This window comes from Monodelphis domestica, chromosome 2 (genome assembly GCF_027887165.1).
Source record: "Monodelphis domestica isolate mMonDom1 chromosome 2, mMonDom1.pri, whole genome shotgun sequence".
NCBI lineage: Eukaryota > Metazoa > Chordata > Mammalia > Didelphimorphia > Didelphidae > Monodelphis > Monodelphis domestica.
The window spans coordinates 98,492,986-98,512,764 of NC_077228.1; the positions used below are offsets into that span (position 1 = coordinate 98,492,986).

Sequence of the window (19,779 nt, forward strand, 5' to 3'; positions counted from 1 at the left end):
AGTCCAAGAGATAGAGATAAGGAGGGAGAAAATTCCAGGTATAATTTAAGTCATGAGCAAATAATGAAATTTGTTTAACTACAGATACCATAAACATAAGAAATGAAAAAGTGAAAACAAGCCTTACTGATAAATATATTTATCTTGACAAGCCAATATTTTGCCTAAGGAACTAAATAAGGGGTATGAAATTTTAGAAAATAGTAGCTCCCTTTATTTGCAGTATATGTCATAAAATGAAATTTCAAACAAGTTCTGAATTTTATGCCTTTCCAAAGGGGCCTTACCTGTGTCAGTGAAGTTATGTTTCTTCTGCAAAAACTATGATTTCTCTTCTCCTCTGACTAGTTAAATATCACAAAACAGGTATTACTTTGATTTATAATCACTCTGTAATATGCAATCACTTAATTGTAGCTCCAAACTGAGAAACCAACTTGGGAATTGGTCAAAGATTTAAATGTTAGAACACATATAAATTACTGATAAAACCCAGAAATCTTAGAAATGGAGAGACAATTAAATTTGTAAAGGAGTCAGTATGACTGAATTGGTTTGGTTCCCGGGTTTCAGCAATATTGTTTTATTTAATTCCAATCCAAAATCCAGTTGACAAATCTTTGCTTCATATTAAGAAAAACTTGCATAGTACCACACATCTATTCAAAGACTTATTATTATTATTGAAAAATAAATAAACATATTTACTTACTGTCCTCTAGAGGTATGAACCAACAGTGTGATAAGTGTAGAAGTTGCTGGGCATATGCAGTTTAAAGCTAACATGGCATACTTAAACTCTTCTTCACAGACAACATGATCTGTTTAAAATAATGTACTTGAATTAGTTCACATTTATCATTAAAATATATTGAATAAATTTTAAAAGGAAATTATTCATGCTTTTCACATATTTCTTATCCACACCTTAAAAATTGATTAAAATTTTATGCTTAGGAAATTTCATCCTCAATTTCACATAATATATATATATATATATATATATATATATATATATATATATATATATATATATAGGTATTTCCTGGGTTTTCTTTGTGATCTCTTATTTGTCATTTCTTATGACAGAATAGCATTCCATTACAATTATATAATACAATTTGTTCAGTCATTTCCCAATTGATGGGCATTCCTTTGGTTTCCAGTTCTTTGTCACCACAGAAAGAGCATCTGTAAATATTTTTGTATAAATAGGTTCTTTTCCCCACTCTTTGATCTCTTCAGAATAAAAACCTAGTAGTGCTACTATTGGGTCAATGGGTATGCAATGTTTTATGGCCCTTCGGGTATGGCCCTCAACCTCTGAGGACTGTATTGAGGATAAACAAAGTAAAATTTGTAAGGCTCTCAGTAAACCTAATGTGCTATGGATATCAATACTATTATCCCATATTATCATTATTATTAAAAGGGCTTTAATTTTGTGTGTACCTACGTTTTTTATAACCACATGCTTTTCCCTGCATTTGCATTTTACCCATTTTTTATTTAGTACATTAAGGAAACAGATCAATTACAATAATTAGCAAATACAAATATTAATTTTCTTTCCTAACTTTCCTATTTATAACCTGTGATCTTGGTCAAGTTACTTAAACTGACATTCAGTTGCCTCATCAATAAAATAAAAGAACTAGATATCTTCTGTTGCCTCTTCTAGCTCAGGATCTATGATCAATGATGCTATGACTAAAGTGGCATAATCAGGAAAATCTGCTCTGTCTAAATAGTAAGAGACAAAGTATATGCGGACATTAAAATAAACCATCATGAGAGAAAATCATTTCGAATAAACCTCACTCTCGACTAACTACAATATACATAAGACTCCTGAAACTCAACACATACAAAACTAAAAAGATCTTTTAGGTCACAGAAATGCTAACCACACCCTACTTCTCTTGGCATAGAATCCTTATTAGATAAGAGAGAAATGGAATGATTTTTATATTGTGAGTTCTGAATACTCCCACCCCAACAACCCACTTAGGTAAGATAATATTCCATCAATAAAACAAGCTAAAAATATTATCGTAGATAATATTTGTAAATGGTTCCTAGCCAAATAATAGTTATTTTAAATAAATCATGATTTTCTTGCAGCCAAGTTATTTTAGGTTAAGCAAATGACTACAGAGTATACTATTGTCATATAAGTTCTAAAACAATAGGTTTGAAAAAATCTGAATGCTGATTAACTAGTATAAACTAACAGATGACTATTTAAAATAAATGGAGTATTTACAGATAGATTATTTCAAATCTATTTTTATGCATATGTGGTGAATAAGAATTGGTGCCAATTTATTCAAAATGCTGAATATCAAAATCTCTCCTCAAAGAATTCAGCCTTTTTGAGGACTTAAATTGTATGAATACAGCCTGTGATTTAGAGCACTAGAAGCTTCTTCAATGTAGTTGCTAAGCAACAGCTCTTTGGAAGGTTGTAAACAAAGGCACCCAAGCATAGACTCATGTAGTTCTGTCTCACTTAACAAAAATATTTCTTTTTTTTAAAGAATATTTTCTAACAGAATGGAAAACAATTACAAAATTTTAAAATATGTTGTTTGAAATATGTTGTTTCTCCTTATACCTTGCATTTAATAGAAGGTTTAACAGGTATTCAGTACATCTGAAAATGAACATTTAAAAAAAAAGCACATTCTTTGTCTAGATCCCTTAGATTATGATGGTTCAGTGGAATGGTTGTTAGGAAACTCGAATCTCTTTATTAGATCACAATGGTCAGATTCTAACAATTAACTTATTTTTGATTGGTCACTTTATTCCAGTCACCACATTAATAAAAATAATCACTCTGTTGATAACCATATCAGCCTATGTATTGGGGATGCCACAATTTTCTTAGTAATACCTTGTGAAAAGCCAATGAAATCCCTCACATAAATAGGTCTCTACAAACACTAAAGCTTCATGGAAATTGAACATACACTATCTAATAACTTCTATATCTCTTAATTTGAATAGATGAGGACATTGTGACATAAATCCTTGGCTACTTGTTCAAAATTATATATGGAAAAATCTATGTCTCTCTAATGGTTTTCACAATAGGGAAGGAAGTGGATGAAACCACCTATAAGGCAAATGAAGGGGACTGGCAAAATTCCTGGAAAATTCTAGGACTAATAATTAAAAATGGATTTTTTAATGTTGAAAAGTAATCATCAATAATTAGAAGAATGAGCTCATTAAGATCATGCCTCATTTCCTTTATCAAGAGAGTTAATTAGAGTTGATGAGGGTAATACCATGGACACATTATGACTAACTTCAATTAAACATTTGGAAAACTCTCATATTATCTTCATGATACAGAAGGAAAGATTTAGATTATATGACAATTTTATTGAGGGGGATTCATAAATGGTTGAACAAGCCAATTCAAATATAGACCAATGTTAATCCAGAGGGAGGTCTACTAATGCACCCAAAGGATTAGTACATGGAAGTATTCTATTCACCATTTTAATCAGCAAACAGATGAAGTTATAGACAACCCAGTTATAAAATTTAGATATGATACAAAATTAGACAATAAAGCTCATCCCATAGATAACAGAATTGAATTCCAAAAAGATTTCAACAGGCCTGAATAAAACCAAGATCAGTGAGGAAAAATACTAATAAATCTAAAAAGTTATGGAATGGAATTTGGGTGAATTTTTTTTTCTAAATATTTCTGCACAAATTCATAAAATCTTAGAGTTGGAAGAGATCTCAGAGGCCATTTAGTCTAAACCAAATCTGTGAGGAATCCCTTCAATTACATCCCTTACTATTACGGTAGAGGAAAAAAATAAAGAATTTCATCCAGACAAATAATGTATTTAGCACACAGATGGAAAACAAACTGGGTCCAAGGCTCTCAGTAGCCAAGAGACCCAAAGTTTGGTTTCTACACAGTTACTATACAATTTAGAGAGAGTGATAAATAGGAAAAACAGGATTCTAGGAAATGAGACATCTAGTTTCTCAGTGGTGGAAAGATATATTGAGCTGAGAGGGAGAGGGGTTATTTTAGGAAGGGTAAGTAATCTAGTGATTTCTCCAAAATGAGATGACTTACAAGCAGCTGAAACTTACACACACATAAGCCAATACATATAGATATATATGTATACACAAATATATAAAAAGTAGTATCAATTTCTAGAGTTTTCTAAATGCAGAATATGTTAAGATTGGCAAGTGTTAAAGTGGCTGAAGGTTATGGTAAGTAAGGTAGGCTTGGGGAATTCAGCTCTTACAAAGAGGCTTCTGTCTGTACCACCATGTTGAAAATCTTAATGCTAAGGTCCCTTGGGATATTCTATTCTTCACGGTTGTTTTTTGTTTTGTTTTGTTTTGTTTTTGCAACAAATGGACAATAAAAGGATAGAAACAATCTCAGGAAAATATTTTCTTCACCAAGACAGGGGAGCCACCACATTTAGCCTTATATATAACAGTCCCCAATGTGCTATTTAAGAAAGTGGAAATGGTAGAATGAAATCAAATGTTAGAACAACACCTCAATGAGAAAAGGTATATCATAGAAGGTCAGGGCTGTGAGTGATATGATTATAAGAGCGCCAAGGGATCAATTTGTATGTAACTCTGAAGGAAAGGAAGATGCCATTTGGGAGAAAGTCACAGACCCTGTGTTTTTGTTTTTGTTTTTGGAGGGGGAAGGGATAAAACAAAGGATCAATAATCCCTGTCATATATATACATATATATGTATAGATTCTCCTTAATACAAAGTCTTTGAGAACAAAATATACAAATATTGAGAGCATACCTGAGAAAACATGAGAAAGAAATGAATAGACTTTACCCAAGCAGACCACCCTTTTTAGTCACAAAATTGAAAGGTAAAAAAAAATATAAGAGCCAACTATTTTATCATTTGTTGAATATTAAAAACACTTGATAACATGGAATATAATTATGTGGTAAGAAAGGATATATATGAAAAATTCAAAAATATAAGAGAAAAATAATTTAACTAGCACAGAATGAAATAAACAGAATCAGAAAAGCAATATACATATATGACAACCATATTAATGTTAATTAATTAATTAATATTAATTAAACTGAATGCTGCAATTCTTCTTGTAGTATGTTGTTTGAGACTATGCTAATTCTTATGGTTTATAAGGATATGTTTGCTTTTTAGAATTTTTGTACCTTCAGATGTCATCCCTCTTCTAAGAAATACAAATAAATTGATGCTGTTTTTTAGAGAATTTATACACAAATACACACATTTAATAAAAAATAATATTATCTAGAGTTTATATTGTGTTTTAAAATTAGTAAAAGGGACAACCCTTAGTAAATCTTCTATGAATTCCTAAATCATGAATGGCTTTTTTTCCCCTGTTTTACATAAGTATTACATATGGTGACTGATCACACAATTACCCATTTGGAGATTTCTCTACAATCAGATATAGGAACTGGAATTGCTAGGAGAAAGTAATCAGGTCTCCCTATTTTAGCCTAGATCTCTAGCAAGTAATTTTATTCAAAATGCCATAGCAAATCACTCTAATTCAGTGAAGCTCAGATTTAGAGTCCCATTTTGTGGCACTTCTTTTACATTGCAAACAGCAGTGTGCTGGTAAACATTGAACAATCAGTTCTCCTGCCACCTCGATTCCCCAAATGTACATATAGATCCCTTTTAAGGTTAAATCTACATTACTAACATTTTCCCATCATTTTATTAAACCTAATCAAGAAAAAATAGCAATCACTGATATGAAGTATTTGTAGATTTCTAAAACATAAATTTTCACACTGAAATTTAGTAATCGACTCTTCTGAGAAGTATCCTGTTCCAACATACCTCTGAATTCAGTGAAAAAAAGAACAAAAAACACTGAAAAGAAGGCAACCTCTCAGTTATTTTAAAAACCAATATTAATCCAAAGACTAGACAATGAACCATCTTTCTCAGGAGAAAGGCAAGGAAAGGATTATTAATAAACATTTTTATATGTGGTCATTATATAGATTAATTTTATTTATCTTTGTTAACAACTGAGATATGGTGAAACAGGATCTATATAGTATGAAACTGTTGTAAGAAACTAAATTAGTCAATGAAACTTTATCAATATTTTTTTTAAAATTTACTTGGTAAATAAAACATTGCTTTAAAAATTCTCTCCCCAAAAGATTTCTTCCCTACATATGACTGACAAAATTTCCTTAAATGGACTTCCAAAAGAGATAATTCTGTTCAGTTATCTGATAACTAATTTTTAAAAAGAAAGATTAACCAGGGAGATATATTTGTCCTTTTTATGGAGAATTCCAAAGCAAATTTTAAAATGAAAAGAGATTAGTTATGTAAGTAATGACATTTCTAGGGGATTCTGTTTTTCTATGGCATTGTATTGATTTAAAAAACTGATAGGTTGTATAGTGTGTAGAGCACTGAACTTACATTCTGGAAAACCTGTGTTCAAATTCAGCATCAAGAACTTTTACTAATTGTATGTCTTTGGACAAGTCATTTAACTTCTATTTTCCTCAGTTTCCTCATTTTTATAATGAGGATAACAAATTGCACCTACATATCAAGCTTGTGAAGACCAAATGATATATTTATAAAGAGCATAGTCCCTGGCACATAGTAGGTGCTCAAGAAAATTTTCACTTTCCTTCCTGTATGTGGTGGCGAATATAGTTGTTTCTGAGGTATCAAAATTCATATCACCCAAAGGGCACTAGAGCACTAAGCAATGAGTATAAACAGGTTACAATTATCTTGTCAATGATGACCAATGTACCAGAACTAGAATAAAATACATGAAGCAGATAAATGGCTCTGTCAGAGAATCACATAATCTAAGCGTTGGATAGGACCTCAGTGACCACTGAGTCCAAGTAATATGTATGGTAATCTTCACTATAATTTATCTGATAAATGGTCAGTGGCACCTACTATAAGACCTTCAATGAAGGGGAGTCATCACCTTTGAAAGGAAGCTCATTACACGTTTGAAATGCTATATCATGTAGTAAGAATGAAGCCTCTGGGTATAGCTATGTAATATTGAAAACTATAGAAAGACCCCTGGAATGTTGAATGTACTCCTTCAAAAAAGATTTATAGAGCCACATGGACAAAAATTGCATAGGGAAGCTAGACGTGTATAAGGTACGATCAACAGCAATGAAAAGATAATCCAAATGGATCACATTTAGGCTGAAATATTCCTTTTACCAATTTGAGGATTTTTGTACTCTTTATACTAATTACTTTCTCCTTCCTCAGATTCTGATAACACAAATTCCTAGTTTGTCCCCAAAATAGTTTCTCTGTTGAGCTACAAACACAAATCTCCACTTTTTCTTGGACATCTACTGGTTTTGACATTTCAGATTTAAATATCTCCAAAAGAGAAGTCATTATCCATCCTCCAAAACTCTATGCCTTTCCTAATTTTCCTATTACATTTTCCCAGTTACCCTGTCCTGTAGCCTTGCTGTCGTCCTATACTCTCATTTGTCCAACATATCCAATTTCCTGGCAAATCTCATTATACCTACCTTCACACATCTTTCATTTTTATTCCTTTCTTCCCATTCTTACAACTACAGCTCTAGTCTAGGACCTCATCCCTTCTTCCCTGGACTATTACGAAAGTCTTCTAATTCATCTCTGTAAAGATTAAAATTAATATTCAATCCTCCAAGTATTATTTTAATACTATTTATTAAATTCCACTTAGTCAAGATTCTAAATACATCTCCATGCTTTAATTCTCACTCACATTCCAATCCATCCTCTACTTGCCTACCAACTGTTTTTTTCCCCTAAAGCATAGGTCTAATCACATCACTATATTGTTCAGTCATTTCCAGGAGCTCAGTTTTATCTCTGGGATCAAATATAGTCTTTTGCTTAACAATTAATTCCATCACGAACTGACCCTTTCTTATCATGTCAATATTTTTATCCTTTATCCTCCTTATACATTCTATGATGTAACCACACTGATCTATTCACAATCCCTCCAACAAAGCATTATTGTATATAGCACTATGAAATTCATTTTCCAGTAACCATGGATGTTAATGCCTTTCTATTTCATATTCTCTTTTATTACATTTATTTATTTGCTTATAGATACAATTTTAATAATTATTTTCTGACATTTCACAGTCTATGTTCTCACCCACCCTTCAGGTTCGGGTTCAGTTAGTCCCTTGTTTGGTAGTGAATATCCTTTTTCATCATGAATTCCTTGAAGTTGTCCAGATCCTCGCATTATTGATAATAGTTGTCATTCATACCATTACATATTATGTTCTTCTACTTTGAATATGGGCAGCTAGACTCATCTTCCTGTGTTCAAATATGGCTCCAGAAGCCTACTATCTGTGTGACTGAACAGGGCAGTTAATGAAATTCTCTTCAAGTTGCCTCATCTGTAAATTGAACTGGAGAAGCAAATGGCAAACTACCTCAGTAATTTTTCTCTGAAAACCCCAAATGAGTTTGCAAAGATTCAGATAAAACAGAATAAAATAGCTGAACTCTGCATATGTTTTTGTCTGTATCTGCTTATTTCTATGTTATTTCCTCCACACTTCTGGAAGGGGTGGACAGTTTTGATTTTTTTTCCTTTGTATTTCCAGTTCTTCACTATATTGCCTGGCACATAGTAAGCACTTGTAATGAAACCATGTTGAGTGACTTTACTATTTTTTTCCTGTCTCTTTTACTGACTCATCATAGTTCCACAATGCCAGTGTTTTAATGGATGTTGTGCCAATGTTTATAACTTTATTCTTTTCGATCTTTATTCCTTTCCCCATGAAAACCCCATTTATCCCCATAACTTCAACTATCACATCAATGCATATGAATCTGAAGTAGATGACTCTATACTTTAGTTATTTTCTTAGCTGAGACCCAAATCTTGAATGCTCATTGTGCTGTAAGACGATGAGTACCTAGCACTATAACCTACAAACAAGGGCTTTGATGGGCAAGATGGAGGAATAGTACAGGAAGAAACTATAATTAAAATTAAGAAAAGATTAGAGAGACCTGCTTGTCTGGGGTATGTAGAAAACATAAAGAAAAGGGAAGAAAGTAAAAAAAAAAAGGCAGTTTGACTACATTGTAGTTCTGTAGAGGGCCCTTGGGCCTTGTTTTTTGCCACTAAAAATTACTGATTCCAATTGTCCATGTTTACATTAAAATTTCCTAATTAGATTAAAAGTCTAAAACCACAATCTAACCCAATTTATCCCAGTTTCACCAAATCAAATTGTTTCTGACCATCTCTATAGTTTAGTTTAGTGACTCTCAATCCAATCCCTACCTCTCCTTTGATGAGAGTGTGTAGGTGAGGGTAGGGCTGCGTTAAGGAAAAAGCTAAGGAGGTTTAACTGGATACTTCCAGCCTACTCCCAAGTTATTCCTTATACTTTACATTTTTTACCTGCTATTACAACACCTTTAGAGGGGGTACCTGGGTGGCTTAGCGGATTGAGAACCAGGCCCAGAGATGGGAGGTCCTGGGTTCAAATCTGTCCTCAGATACTTCCTAACTGTGTGACCCTGGGCAAGTCACTTGACCCCCATTGCCTAGCTCTTACCACTCTTGTGCCTTAGAAGCAATACACAGTATTGATTCTAAGACATAAGTTAAGGGTTTAAAAAAAATACCTTATTCTAATCTTAATTCTCAATTAATTAATTATTAATTAAATTCTAAATACAAATTATCTATCTAAATCTAAAAATCTAAATTAAATTCATAATATTTGTATTACAGGAGATTTATGGTCTTGTGTATATATGATTATCATAAATTTCTTGATTCTGGTACTTGCAAGATAAAATGGAAGAAAATTCCTCCCTTGAGATTTTTAAAAATTACATAAATATCTCTCTCTATAGAATGGCAACTCCCCTCCCCCATCCATTTTGCCTACAGTGTTAGGAAGATCAGTGCTTAGTTATAATATAGGACTCATTTCAATTCAATAGAACACTTCATTCTCCTTTTATTCAGTAGATGCCCTATTTTTCTTTTGAATTTTCCCATTTTATATGTTTTGAATCATCCTCAAGCCTTTTTTTTTTTAAAGAAAGTGCAATATAAATCATAGGATTACTAAACTGATCATAGCTCTGTGTATACCAAGCTACTGATCAGAATATTCTGATCAAAACTGTATTGTGGCATTTTGTATTTGTGGGGCGAGGTTGCACTCTTTACAAGGAACAACATGTGCAGAGTTACAGAGGTAAATAAATCTCCTTGCCAAAAATTTAACAGTTCTATAGTAGCTTTTCTTTTGGTTCTCAGTAAATAAAAATCAGGAGAAGCAGCTGGGGTGGTCAAAATTAATTAATGGGAATTTAGGACACTTAATTGCTATATTTGCATAGCCCTCAATTCCATTTATAAACAGGAGCATCACAGTTGAGTTTTGCCACAGTTATTAATAAGTCTTAGCCTCTATACAGACTTCATTAATTATCTGAGTGAAACTAGACCTGACAGGGCAAAAAATGTAATCTATATTTTGGTTTCTTGGTCTAGTGAAAAGAGAACTGGACTGTGAAGAAACTTTGGACTCTCTTCTTGCCTGTAGACTGAGTGCCCTTTCCATTGTACCACCTAGCTGCCTAGTGATTGTTTCCTTCTTTGTATTTGTATCTTTAGTTCCACAGTAGGTGTCTTTTTGTTGTTGAGACTTGTCCAATTTTTCATGACACCATTTTGAGTTGTTTTTTTTTTGACAAAGATACTAGAGTGGTTTGCCATTTCACTCTCCAGTTCATTTTATAGATGAGGAAACAGAGGCAAACAGGGATAAGTGACTTGCCCAGGGTCACACAGCTGGTATCTGAAGACTGATTTGAATTTAGGAAGAGACTTCTGGATTTCAGACCCTGTATACACAGTATATTCTATATATTCTATACACTGAGTCACCTAGCTGCCCTAGGTAGTTACCGAATAACTGCTTGATTTGATTGATTTCTAGCTGAATGACCCTTTACAAGCCACCTAACCTCTTTGTTCCTCAGTCTACTCACAACGATTTATCTAAGTCCCTCTTGAGTTAACATAGAGAATTAAAACCTAGGAGCTCTCCAGGCAAGAGAATTACATTTTTGAAAAGTATAAAATATTTTTTTAAAAAAAGCATAAAAAGGCAACAGTTAGAAATAAATTTATCAGGGGAGGTTCAGTTTGTGGTTTAAATGAGGTTTTGCCTAGCTTAACTAAAATCCTGTCCCATAATAAGAATTGTCAATATTCAAAAATATAAAATAACTGACCTAAAATGTGAATGCTAAGAAGATCATATAGAAACTTGAGAAAACACAAACATGGCATTTCTAACAAAAAGTAGCAATATTTGTATTCTACCTCTGTAATTAGAATTTGCTTCCCAGGACTCTAAATCCCAGCTTCCCATGTTCCTTCTCATCACGTTCCCTGCTAATGTAGGGAGGAACATGGGGAGCTAGGATTTAGAGTCCTGGGAGCAAAATTCTAATGACACATACCTGAGACTTTAGTTAGTGGAATCAAGGTTTCTCAAATGACTATGTCATTTCCAGTGTTTCTAATTAGTTTGTTAATTGTTCCCAGTTTATGGGCATTCGACTAAGTTCATTTGTAAACCTGCACACTCACACACACACACACACACACACAACTTTCTGTCCAGAGTAGGTGCTAAATGGATGCATACTTGTTCCTTTTGAAATTTTTTAAAAGGCAAAATGTGGGAACTACCCAGGTGCCTACGGAGGAATTCCAGGAAAAGCCTTCTCTCTTCAAAACTCCCTCTCCCACTAGCCATAATCATGGAAATTCCTTCATTAAAATATTCCTTTTGCTGGGTGTTGTTTTTTTCTGGGCACGTCTTTACAAATCCTCAAATTGACAAAGTGTGTGAGTGTGAGTGTTAATTTGAGTGTGGGAGTGGGAGGCAGGAGATAGTCATCATATTGGTAACTCCCAAACTCCCTGTGTGGAAACACCAACTAAGCTTTCCTGGCTTCAAAATGAGCTCTGCAGAAACCAAAACCTAGGGGCAACGTAATGAATGAAGCCTTTAAAAATTATTACTTTAGGATTTATCAGATTAGCTCTACTCACTGAAAAATGCCCTATGAAAACCCAGCATTGAACTCCTAAGATTTGATGCAGGCAGGAATCTGGGACATGAGAGTGTTCCTAATGGCAGACTAAAGTCTAGTGACTTCTGAGCCAAGTCTTTGAAGATTGGTGGTGGTGGTGATGGTGGTGATAGAGTACTGGGAGAATATGAGGTAAAATAAGCACTATGAAAGACAGGTGTCCTCTTCAAGAAAAGAGTAATAAGGTTGCTGATCTGGAAATAAAAACGACCTTGAGTCAGAATTCTCTCCTTAACACTTTGTTCCTTGATATTCTAGTTGATATTTTTACCCTCATGTAAGTTGGCCACTTGGAGAAAAGATGTATGCTCTCAACAATCTTATTGATGTAAAACCAGTCAGAAATATCCACCATAGGGAAAATAATATTTGTGCAATACTGTCAACAATATTGTTAAAAATGCATTGATTTTATCTGAATTTCTTTTTTAAAAAATAACAATAAAAAACCCTTCCTTCTGACAATTGGAACCATGTCTTTAAATTCCCAGAAGAACTAACTCCTACTGATCTAGACAATGATTCACTCTCTTAGCAATTTTCAAGCAGAAAATATTTCATTCAGTCAAAGCTTTCCTTTTGAGGCACACTTCTGCTTCTTATTCTTGAACTACTACTTTATCCTTGCTATTTGGGGGGAAATACTGTGGAGTCAAACCATAGATAACTGCCCAATGAAAATTTCACTTGATCCACTGGTTTTTCCCATTCTTTAAAAAACTGCTACGTGAGGGGGCAGCTGGGTAGCTCAGTGGATTGAGAACCAGGCCTAGAGACTGGAGGTCCTAGGTTCAAATCTGGCCTCAGACACTTCCCAGCTGTGTGACCCTGGGCAAGTCACTTGACCCCCATTGCCTAGCCCTTACCACTCTTCTGCCTTGGAGCCAATACACAGTATTGACTCCAAGATGGAAGGTAAGGGTTTTAAATTAAAAAAAAAAAACTGCTACCTGAGGATTCATCTAATTTGTTTTCCTCTATGAAATAGATGAAAGACATCCTGCATGAGAAAGGGTGAGCAGAAGAAATAACCAATTCACTCCAAAACAGATATGGCCAAATTCACTCCAAAGCAGATATGGCCAATGAATGTTCATTGGCCATATCTGCTTTGGAGTGAATTTAAATTTAACTAGTAATTATTTGCCTTACCAGGAGGCAGATTCTTACTGATTTTCCTGAGTGACTTTATCTGCCAAGAATACTCAGCAAAACTACTTTAGAATACAGGTGATTAATCTAAATACAATTTATCCAAGCCAATAGATTCTTTCGAATCCTCTGGATAAAGAAATGCTGCATTAAATGACATTGCAGAAACCTGAAAACTTTTACTAAAAGTAACCTGAATGTCTAGTCTTGAAATGGAATGGAGCAAAATAAGATTTCCTCTATGGGGAATGTGTTGAATTAGGAATTTTTTTTTCTAATTTGAAGCTACCAATTGCATTCTATATATCTTTTATTGAAAATATTTTCAACTTAGCCTTTTCTTAATTCTAAAAGATATGAACCTAAAGAAAGGAATGCTAATTTGAAAAAGGTAGAGAAATTTCAATAGCAGAAATGTATGGCCTTCTATCAAGATAATTTCGGTAGAGGGATTTGACCTAGGACATAAATTGTCATAATTAAATTGAGAAACTAGAATAGAATAGAATGTCTTTCTAGGTTACTAGCTAATGAGTTATGCTATTATTATCCTTATGTCATACATGCTTTCTACATATATACCCAATTACTGCTTTTACTAAAAGCATTGGCCTTGTAGAAAAAAAAATGTCCTTGTTTGTGTGACTCACAGCAGAGCCAGTTACATTAACATTTGGCTTTTGAGCTACACAGGCTAACAAAAATTACCAGGAAATGCAGTATAAGGTTAAAGAAGGCTTCAGTTATTTTTTGTAATATTTTAAAGTGATGAAGTCTGTAGGGAAAATGTGGTTGCATAGGGAAGGAAAAACATCAGTTTTGTTTTATGGAAGTTTAGTATTCTGGAAGTGTTGTAATTGTATCATTCCATGGGTAAAGGAACTTTTATCATCATTATTATTATTATCATTAGCAGTTTAAGTATTACCTACCATGTAGTGGTGATTTAAGAACAGCAATAGAAACATAAATGGAAAGGTAGAGGTTCAAAAAAATTAAAATTGCTTTTTCTTTTGGCCTTCAAATTGGAGGAAATAAGAGTTATTTTTTTTCCACCTGGAAGACCTTAAGTCTCAGTTCAAAAAATTGTGTACTTCTGTCAAATCATTTATTACCGTTGAGCCTTAGTTTCCTCAGATAGATTAGAGAAAGACAGTCAGAGAGAGAGAGAGAAAGACAGAGACAGAGAGAGACACACACATACATACACACAGACAAACGGGCAGATGGGTATAGATAGACAGGTATAGAAACAGAACTATTTGTTTTGTAGACAATGTTATTAAATTAGATGAGATTTCATAATCAACTGAATGTAAAATTCTTGAGGTCCAAGATTGTTTTACTTTTGTCCTTGTGTCTAACACTACCACAGTGTTTCAAATGTAGTAATCGCTTAATAAATATCTGATTGATATATTAGTCATAATTTATGTTTGTCTTTGTTCTTATTACACCTCAAGTTTTATGAAGGATGGATTTACTGGTAAGAAATTTTATCTGTCAATGCAAATCAAATTTTTTCTTTGCAATTTGGAGCAAGGGTTCTTAACTTTTAGAAGGGAGTCAGTGAATTTTTTAAAAAATATTTTGATAGTTGTATTTCAATATAATTGGCTTCTTTTTCTTCTAATATATTTTCTTTCATGCATATGAAAATATTCTGAAAATCTATAGACACACAGGTTTCATCAAATTATGATGTTCTTGACAATTTTTTTTCTTAAAAGTTAAAGTGTTGTCTTGAGTTGCACTGGACCCTGAGAAATAGTCAGTGAACAAACAATGTATTAAGTGCTTACTTTGTGTTAGAGACTGAGATAAATTATAAAGAAAGGCAAAAAACAGATTGGTCCATATATAAAAACAAAGAAAAAAAAGAAACTGTACATATAAAATGCCTTACAAAGTTCCTTGAAAGAACACCCCGGGATTCAGTGATTTTCCCACACTGCCAGTAGATTTCAAAGGCAGACCAACCCATGACTTTCCTGGCCAATTCTTTATTTCCACTCCAGTACCCATCAACCTTCTTTTCACAGTGGCAACACTTCTGCCTCAAAGTCTTTTTCCTCTGATTAATGAGTTGAACTTTCATTTAAAGAAGCTCCTAAGCAATCCATGTTCTCTTCAAACTTGGTCTACTTCATGGCAATGCAATCTACTTCTCCCACTTCCTTTCCTTCCCATGTTGAACTCTTTTCTACATTGACTTCCATTGATTTAATTCACTGCTATGTAAGTTCCTTGGGAGAAGAAACCATCTTTTTGTTTATATCTATATTCCTTGTATTTAGCAGAATGTCTAGCACATAGTAAGCACTTAATAAAAGCTATTATCTATTAGGAACCTAGTCTTCTTGTTCTGATATCAGCTTTTTATTATATTTATGCTATTTCTCCCAAATGATATAATGGATGGAAGACATAAATCAGAAAACATCTTTGGCATGGGCATTATACCCCCAGAAACTCAGACAAATTATCAGGAAACTTCCTTTGCTCCCTTACACATTCTAACTCCCAACCCAAAACATCTGACCCTGAGAGGATTATTCTCCTTTGATTGTCCCATTGATTTGAGATGGACAGAGAGACAGACCTTATCCATCTGTCTTCCAAATTTTGAGAACCACCCCCATGCCTTTGAGGAAACCTCCTCTCCAACCCCTTGCCCCAGAGTCCCATCCTCATTGTTGTAAAAGAATATAAAAACCCCTGAGAACTGAGGCATCCTGGGAGCCATGCTGTCTTACTGGCCAAAAATTCAACCTTACTAATAAATCTGTTTTTACTTTTAAGTTAAGTTTCAGAGTCTTGCATTCTTGCAAAAGGTATCCTTCCCAAACCCCAGGGGTACACCTCTAGACTTCACGACATCTTGATAGCTGAAATCACGGGATAAACCAAATAAAATTATATTTAATAAAACGCAATAGAAGGAGAAGTCAACTTCAGAAGTAGAGGATAGAACAGATACTCCAGATTTTCTCTCATTCTGGCCCCTTATCTAAACTGTTGCGAAGGCCTGTCAATCTTACTTTGATAATATCTCTTGAACATACCACCTTTTCTGCTATTGTTGTTTTTGGTAGCAGGGTCTTGCCCCAAGAATGGAAGGCTAAAAACTATTCTTGCTCAGAAATATGAAAGTCTGTGTTTAAAGAAGAGGTTTAGGGTGATGAAATGGCTTCAGAGCTGGTGGAATAGCCCAAGGGGTGGATCAGCGTTTGCATATTTATTGAATAGTTCACCCCTGGGAATTCTTCCAGGCAGAAAACTCCATCAAAAGAGAAACCTCACTGTCTTCCTGGAATGCTATTATCTAGATGGGGAATTTAAGGAGGGAACAGTATAGTACAAGACCAGTATAACAGAAGTAAAATACAGAACAGAACAGTACAAGTGAATAGTAATATACAACAGTGCAAGATTGAGTTAAATACCAGACAGAACAGTACAAGATTATTATGAGTGATTGGTAATACACATTTTAGTAGTACAGATTTTTCAATTTATGCCTAACTAGTACTAACTGAAGAAAAATACAAGATTTCAGAACATGAGAGTCCCACTTCAGTTCTTGCCTACCTCCATCACTGTGCCAGACCCCACTCTAGTCTAGGGTCTCATAAATTCATGCCATGATAATTGCAATAGCCTTCTGGTGGGTCTGCCTCCTTCAGGTCTCTCCCTCCACCAATCTACTTTACATTCATTCACTAAAGCGATTTTCCTAAAATACAAGTCAGATATTGTCACCAAGTTTGATTATGTCAGGGTAGCCACTCAATAAACTCCGGGGTCTCACTATTGCCTTCAGAAGCAAATGCAAAATGTTATTTGACCTTCAAAACTTCACATAATCTAGCCTCTTTCCAAATATCTTATACCTCACTTCTTACAACATAAATCTTTTTTTCCCCAGTGACACTGGTTTCCTCACTATGGCAGGAACAAGACATTCCATTTCTTGGCTCCAGGAATTTTCTCTGTGTCTCCCATGCATGTAACTCTCTGCCTTCTCAACTTCAACTACTGTAACCTGGCTTCCTGTAAGTCCCAAATAAAATCTCATATTCTACAAGAAGCCTTTACACATATTTTCTAATTCAGGTTCTGTCCATCTCTTAATTATTTCCTCATCCTCTATGTAGCTTGTTTTGAATATGTTTGTTTACATGTTGTTTTCCCCATTAGATCAAAAGCTCTTTTAGATCAAGCACCTTTACCTCTATTTGTACCCCAAGCACTCAGCACAATGTTTGGCACACAGTAGACATTTAATACAATTGACATTTATAGAAGAATTATAACTAATCAATAGCTTAATTGCAAGGGATGTGGAGATTTTGGTGGACCACAAATTCAGTGAATCAATAGTGTGACATATCCACTAAAGAATAAGATAACTTAGATGTAATTAACATAAACATATAGGATCCAAAGGGTTCATTTTTGTTATACTTCTGCCTTAATATGACAATAATAACTAATATTTATAGATTCACAAAAGTATGTGTAAATAATATCTCACAACAACCCAGAAAGATAAGTGCTACTATTGTCTTCATTTTACAAATAAAGAAATTGACACAGAATGAATTGCCCTCAGAGCAAATAAGTATCAAAAACCAGATTTGAACTCAGGTATTCCTATTTCATTTCCAGTTCTCTACTGATTCAGAAGATGGAATGATGCAGATGATATGTTCTCCTTCCAATATGGTTTTCATTAATACCACTAGGTTTCTATACTTAAAATATACTTCATTATGTATTTTAAAACCTCTATAACTACTGTATCAATCCCCACTTTGTTAATAGTCTGCATTTTAATTTTATCTTATTTTTGGCTAGGATATTTTCTAGATTTCTTATGCTTTTCTGTATAATATTGTTTTTATTACCCTTGATAATAATGTTTGGCCCCAGCGGGCAGAGCTAAGACCAGTGAATGGAATTTATAAAGAAGCAGATTCTGGCCTGACTACAGCCTGACAAGAAAAGGGCTGTTTAAAAACTGCAAACTCCCCTTTTCTGGAGATACTTAAACAGAGTCTGAATGAGCATTTGCTGGAGATGCTGTAAAAGGAAATCCTTCTCTGACTCCTTCCCATATGTTCTGATCTTTCTAAACTAACTTTAGAGCTATAAAGGGAGTTTTAAGAGGCTTGTGGAATTTTCCCCCATATTTCTATTCTTTTTTGAACATTCCCTTCCTCAGCCTTGCAAAAATTTTATATTTCTAGATATAGGCTATCTGGCAAGCTTATGAACTAAAAAAAAGGATTCACTTTTACTCAGGAGACTCTCTATGGATAGCAGAATTACAGTATTGTCTCTGTTAATGGAGATAATGCTTGAACATCACATACATGTGGGAGTAATTTATATCTACCTGGTTTCTTTAGCACATGTAATAATAGTAATGGGGATTTATATGAAGCCTGAGAGTTTTCAAAGTGTTATAAACATATTATTTCACTTATCTTCACAATAATCTTTTGAGGAAGTATGACTTTCTCCTTTTATAGATAAGTAAACTGAGAATGAATGAGGTTAATTGACTTGCCCAGGGTCATAAATCACATGTCAGAAAAATCTAAAGAACATTTTTGTTTTGGGGATGAGGGAGATATTTGATTGAGGTTATTAAAGGAGATGGTATAGATAAGAAAGGCCTGAGAAGAATGTAGAAGTAAACTAGTAAAACCAGGCTCAGTCCTGGGCTCTTTAAAAATAAAAACAAAAAACAGGAATAACAAGACAAATTCTATTTATCTTTAGCACTTTTCATGATTCCAGCAATTTGTGTATGCTGGCAAATCTTGATACAGAGGGATCATGAACCATCTCCACTAATTCCTACATATTCAGCCATCCTAAAAGACTGCATCTGCCTGTAGATAGATCTCATATTCAGAAAGAAGTCCTTTATGGTTTAAGGCATTTGGGGATCCCTAACACTTTTTTATCTTTTTGTTATACTAAATCATTGAAATCTCTCCATTTTTATAACATAAACTTCCTTATAACTTGTCACACAATTGAATACATTTATAAACCTTAAGACAATATTTGCAAAATTCAAGCTAAAAACAAGACACATTTTTAATAATTGGAATAAAATTACTCTTTATCTGCATATGGTATAATTAGAATTACTAGAGCCCATGATTCATGCAGATGCAAGGTAATGATTCTAAATGAATGCTACCAAATGGATGTGATTTAGAAATAAAAGCAGATATTTTAATTTACTGCACCTTAAGTGACACTACAAATGCACTGACTTTCTTAATAAATTTTACATTCTTTTTTCAGCATATGCTTAAATATAGAATACATTTTAATGGTTTGAGAACTCTATATATCACTCTCAAGCTCTTTTCATGGCA

At 33.7% G+C, this 19,779-nt stretch overlaps 1 protein-coding gene across 3 annotated transcripts in view; it reads right to left on the reverse strand.

Annotated features, from left to right (window-relative positions):
- KCNT2 (potassium sodium-activated channel subfamily T member 2) overlaps positions 1–19,779 on the reverse strand; it is a 515,262-nt gene that overhangs the window by 137,132 nt on the left and 358,351 nt on the right. For all 3 annotated transcript variants that reach the window (XM_001376989.4, XM_056815678.1, XM_007480998.3), the window contains exon 14: positions 713–821. In XM_001376989.4, the coding sequence (XP_001377026.1) occupies positions 713–821 (109 nt within the window). The remainder of the gene's footprint in view (positions 1–712; positions 822–19,779) is intronic.